Consider the following 5,228-nt stretch of genomic DNA (forward strand, 5'->3'; position numbering starts at 1 on the left):
TATACCCTAGAAAGCGGAGGAGGGTTGTGGAGAAGGATTAATGCAACACGAGCATTAGGTAGCCTTATGCCACGCATTGATACTGCTGCATTTTTGAACGGAAATCTTCACTGGTTGACATCTGGTTCTAAAAAATCCAATTTTGTGGAATACAGTTCTGAGGAATCCGGTTCCGAAAAATCCAATTTCCAGGAATCTGGTTCTGAGGAATCCGGTTCCGAGGAATCTGGCTCTGAGGAATCCAGTTCTGAGAAATCCAATTCTAAGGAATCCGGTTATGAGGAATCCGGTTCTAAGGAATCCGGTCATGAGAAATCTAGTTCAAAGGGATATGATTATGAGGAATCCGGTCATGAGGAATCCGGTCATGAGGAATCCGGTTACGAGGAATCCGGTCATGAGGAATCCGGTTATGAGGAATCCGACCATGAGGAATCCGGTTATGAGGAATCCGACCATGAGGAATCCGGTTCTGAGGAATCCGGTCATGAGAAATCCAGTTCAAAGGGATATGATTATGAGGAATCCGGTTCTGAGGAATCCGGTTCTGAGGAATTCGACTATGAGGAATCTGGTTCTGAGGAATCCGGGCATGAGGAATCCGGTTCTGAGGAATTCGACTATGAGGAATCTGGTTCTGAGGAATCCGGGCATGAGGAATCCGGTTCTGAGGAATCCGGTTCTAAGGGATATGATTATGTGGAATATGGTCTTCAGGGATCCGGTCCAAAGGGATATGTTTATGTGGAATCCAATTCTGAGGGATATGTTTGTAAGGAATCCGATTCTGAGGAATCCGGTTCTGAGGAATATGATTATGAGGAATCCGGTTCTGAGGAATCTGATTTTGCCAAGAATCCCTTGGTTTGTCGTTGCTTTGATCTTGAAACTGAGCGTTATACTAGTTTTTCTCTTCCTCATGGTGCTTATGATGACAAAGGAGATTTGACATTTTTAGATCGACAATATTGGCTATATACATTGGAGGACCAGCTATGCTTCTGCGGTATTTTGCGGTCTAATCATGTTGTTATTTGGTGTATGGACGACTATGAAGACGACGAATCATGGATAAAGAAATATACTTTCATCCAACCACCAGACATATATGGACCTATTTTCCCGCTCAAAGTTTTGGCAAACGATGATCTATTGTTTGCAATACATTTAAAAAATCAACTATTTATATACTCCAAAAATACTCAAGCTGTGACAGTCACAGATGGTCTTCTTACACCATCGTTATGTATTTCTTCCTATATCACTATTTATACCCCAAATTTTATTTCGCTCAAAACAATGGGCTTTCACAATGTTCAAGCATTGACTTATGATTAGGCTAAACATTTCTGTACCTTTAATCGATTATTGTAATATTTTTTTATCTAATAGATCCTTATATGTTTTTAGTTTTATTTCATTCGATTTATAAAATGATTAACATTTCCTTTATTTATAATGCATCATCGTATTAGATTAAAATTGCTCCTCCATTCCGGCTATAAGCTCAACATAGGAGTGTCCATCCACTAAAGGGATCTGGACCACTAAAGTATAAATGATATGGAAATTGATTAAATAGAAAAATGATATTACATAGACATTACAAAAAAAGATGTCTAAGGACATTTTTTCAGGGACATAATTTGTAAATCTAAATACAACATCTACACTTTAAAAAGCGTCTTCTATTTGGGTGTCCCAATTAAAATTAATGGACACAAGTGAAAGCGATCGAGAAAAACCAAAGATGAAGGTATAGTGAATACTTGTATCGTAAACTTTTGGACACTTTTCTTTGCACTCTTAATTTGGTTAATTTAGTATGTCCTTATAAGATAAGTTTTTTGCAGCTATATAAAAAAAACTATTGAAATAAGGATCCAAAGAAAAAAAATTAAAAATACATGATCAATAACACACTAAATTAAAATTTTATAGAATAAAAGAAAATTTTATTACTTACATAAATATTAGAGTAGAAGGATGATTTTTGAGAGTAAATGTTTGGTATCAGGAATTCTTGATTTTAAAATTTTAAAATTTTAAAATGCAATAATACTTAATGAATTCCATAATTATAAAATTATTAATTTAATAGGATCAATCATTTTTTTTTATAGAATTAGAAAATTAGTTCTTTTTCCAATATTAATGGATTATGATTTACAACGTTTTTTCTTTAGGATACGACTGAACAGTTTTAATGGAGCCTCTAGTATTCTTTTTATACGCAATACTAGTATCCCACGTTCCAATAACTCATTCAATCTCATATTTTATTATAAAACTAATATATAAAGTAGGATCTATATTACATCAAACTTTTTAGCCCACTTTTCATTATATTTTTTAAAATTCGTCTTGAATCAAATGGTGACAAATTTTGGGGAATGGAGTAATATATAAAGACTTTGTTATAATATGATTAATTTAATAGGATTGATCAGTTATAAATAGAATTACAAGAATGGATTATAAAATATTTTAAGAACTCCAAAATACGATCATACCGATTAAATTTACTTTACATTATTTACATCGTTTCCCGATTAGAATAGGATTAATCGGTTACTAACAGATTATAAAAAAAAATATATTTGGTAAAAGTGATGGAATATATATTTCGAAACTAGCCTAATATAATATTTTGACATAATCTCTCTATCTCAGATAGGAAGACGATTAAAAACTTATGGAAAGGTGAAAGCTTAGACCTTATGTTCAATGGTTGTGTCATGTGAAGGAAGAAGACCAAAATAATTAAATATTCATAAAAATAAACAAGGGATAAGAAGGAATTCGAGTAATAGATTTTGCAGCTATTGAATTTGAGTCTCATTGATATAATTAGTGAACCTGGTGTGCGTGATCTTTTCTCAATTATCATCAAATATTTATTGATTATGAAAATATATATGACTATATATATGAAATATCATCTAATATTATTAATGGATCAGGAAAATTAATTATATATATATAAGTTTGTGTTAAAATAATAACACCTCTTAAGTTAGGTATCAATAATCATCCAATATTAAACGATTATAAAAATATTATAAGAACTTTAAATACGATCAAATCGAATAGAATTTTACTTAACATAATTTACATTGTTTCCGATTATAGTAGGGTTATTATAAGAACTCTTAACTACAAAACGGCTTGCTAACATAACTTGACAAGAAATATTATTTTTGAGGGGGAAAGTGATAGGGGCTTGGCCCTCCCAATGCTCTTAAACCCATCAAGCCCACATCAAACGCATGGAATCCATGCTCATTAGATATCAAGATTATGTTTCCAAATAAATATTATTTTAGATGGAAACATATCTTTGATTAGCTAGTCATATCTTTTAATACCTCTTTGATTTATTAGCTATTTTCATCTCGGTAAAATTCTTATATAAGAAAACTATGTTTAGTCTTTTGGGCATTGAGAAATACGAAATAAACTTCTATTCTCATTCTTGTTCCAAAAACCCTAGAACTTTAACTAGAGAATTATCTCTTTTGCTCCATTAATCTTCGCGTGCTCTACAAACCTCTCGATAGGGAACTTTAACCCTATCAGAAAGGTTTCGTAAATTATTTATTTTCTTCATATATTGATAATTTGGTTATGATGAAGGAAGATTTGTTCACAAATCTGCCGGAAGAGATGACGAGAGAGATCTTGAGAAGAGTCCCGATTAAAAGCCTTTTCAGTTGCAGGTGTGTTTGTAAATCATGGCGCGATTTGATAGAAGAGCCTGAGTTTCTGTCCTCGTATTCTCCGAAACCATGCATCGCTTCCTCTTATAAAAACATGTACACAATCTACGATGACGAGGCCTGCGAGCCACTTCTCCGATTCCGCATGAACCCTCCTCCCACTGTTTCTGAAAAGGTCTGTCATGGTTTTGAAATTGATTCAATTGATGGTTTGCTTTTGTTAAGGGATGTAAGCACTTATGCTTATTGCATATGCAATCCAATGACTCGGGAATATATCGTGCTTCCTAGTGTGGCTAAGCATAGCCCTAGAGGCTACAACTACTCTATACATGGATTAGGAGTGAGCAAAATAAGTGGGCAGTATAAGATTTTATGTTGCAGAGTATCTCGTAGGTCTTATAAATGTTATGTATACACTCTGGGAGGAGGAGGGTCGTGGAGAATCATCTCCGCAACAACACCAGGCCTCCCTGAACGGCATATTTTTAACAAAGCTGTATTTTGTAACGGAAATCTTCACTGGTTGGCATCTAATTCTGATTTTGAAGAGAAACAAATCATTTGTTGCTTTGATCTTGAATCCGAGCTCCTTACCAATTTTTCCATTCCTCCTCGTGTCTATGATAGCGACATAAAGTTAACATATCGATTATGTATTTTGGAGGGCCGACTGTGTTTATACCCTTATATATGTGGCCTTATAGATGTTGGCATTTGGTGGATGGATAAGTATGGAGATGAGAATTCCTGGGTAAAAGTATATAACTTCCACGAACCACGGGGTAAAAATGGAATCATTTCTTTTCTGAAAGTGTTGGAAAATGGTGACTTGTTGTTCGCAATTGATTATGATCGTCTCCTATTCATCTACTCCAAAAGTACAAAAGATGTCATGCTATTTAGTCATCCTCTTCCTTATCCTTATGGTCAGTACAATATCACCACTTATACTCCAAGCTTTCTTTCGCTCAAAGCTATGGGGATTCAACATGTTCAGTCACTAGATTTGCATCGTAGCTATTGAGAATCACATTGTTTATTCAGTCACTAGATTTGTACTCGTAGCTTTTGAATTTCTAATGAATCATGATATACTCTATAATGGGGTGTGTTATATTGCTAACTCGCCCTTAAATTCTAACTACAACTAAATGATATGCATTAGATCTTCAAATCAAGGGTCAAAATCATTTAGCCAAGTATCATGCACAAAACATTGTCAATTGCGGTATTAATACCCCATTGACATAATTAGTGAACTTGGTGCGTGATTTTTATCAATTACCATCAAATATTAATGGATTATGAGAATATATATGATTGTGTATGAATTATCATCCAATATTAATGGATTATGAAAAATATAGTATAAGTTTTGAGTATCAATAATCATCCAGTACTAATGTATGACTGAAAATTTTATAAGAACGGTAAATAATAACGAACAGAAATTTACTTAAGGCGCTTGGTAGGATGGATCAGTTGGGATATATCTTAACTTCGGCT

General features: G+C 33.6%; 1 protein-coding gene across 1 annotated transcript; it reads left to right on the plus strand.

The window, feature by feature from the left end:
* The first annotated feature begins 3,591 nt into the window (after window positions 1-3,591).
* On the plus strand, window positions 3,592-4,774 carry LOC125192400 (F-box protein At2g23160-like). Its single transcript, XM_048089941.1, has one exon. The coding sequence runs from the start codon at window positions 3,628-3,630 to the stop codon at window positions 4,744-4,746; it is 1,119 nt and encodes a 372-aa protein (XP_047945898.1). The 5' UTR covers window positions 3,592-3,627; the 3' UTR covers window positions 4,747-4,774.
* The last annotated feature ends 454 nt before the right edge of the window (window positions 4,775-5,228 follow it).

Source organism: Salvia hispanica, chromosome 6 (genome assembly GCF_023119035.1).
Source record: "Salvia hispanica cultivar TCC Black 2014 chromosome 6, UniMelb_Shisp_WGS_1.0, whole genome shotgun sequence".
In the NCBI taxonomy this organism is placed as follows: domain Eukaryota; kingdom Viridiplantae; phylum Streptophyta; class Magnoliopsida; order Lamiales; family Lamiaceae; genus Salvia; species Salvia hispanica.

Excerpts from the sequence above, each read along its gene's own strand:
- LOC125192400 (XM_048089941.1), top strand. The coding sequence starts at position 3,628 with ATGATGAAGGAAGATTTGTTCACAAATCTGCCGGAAGAGATGACGAGA.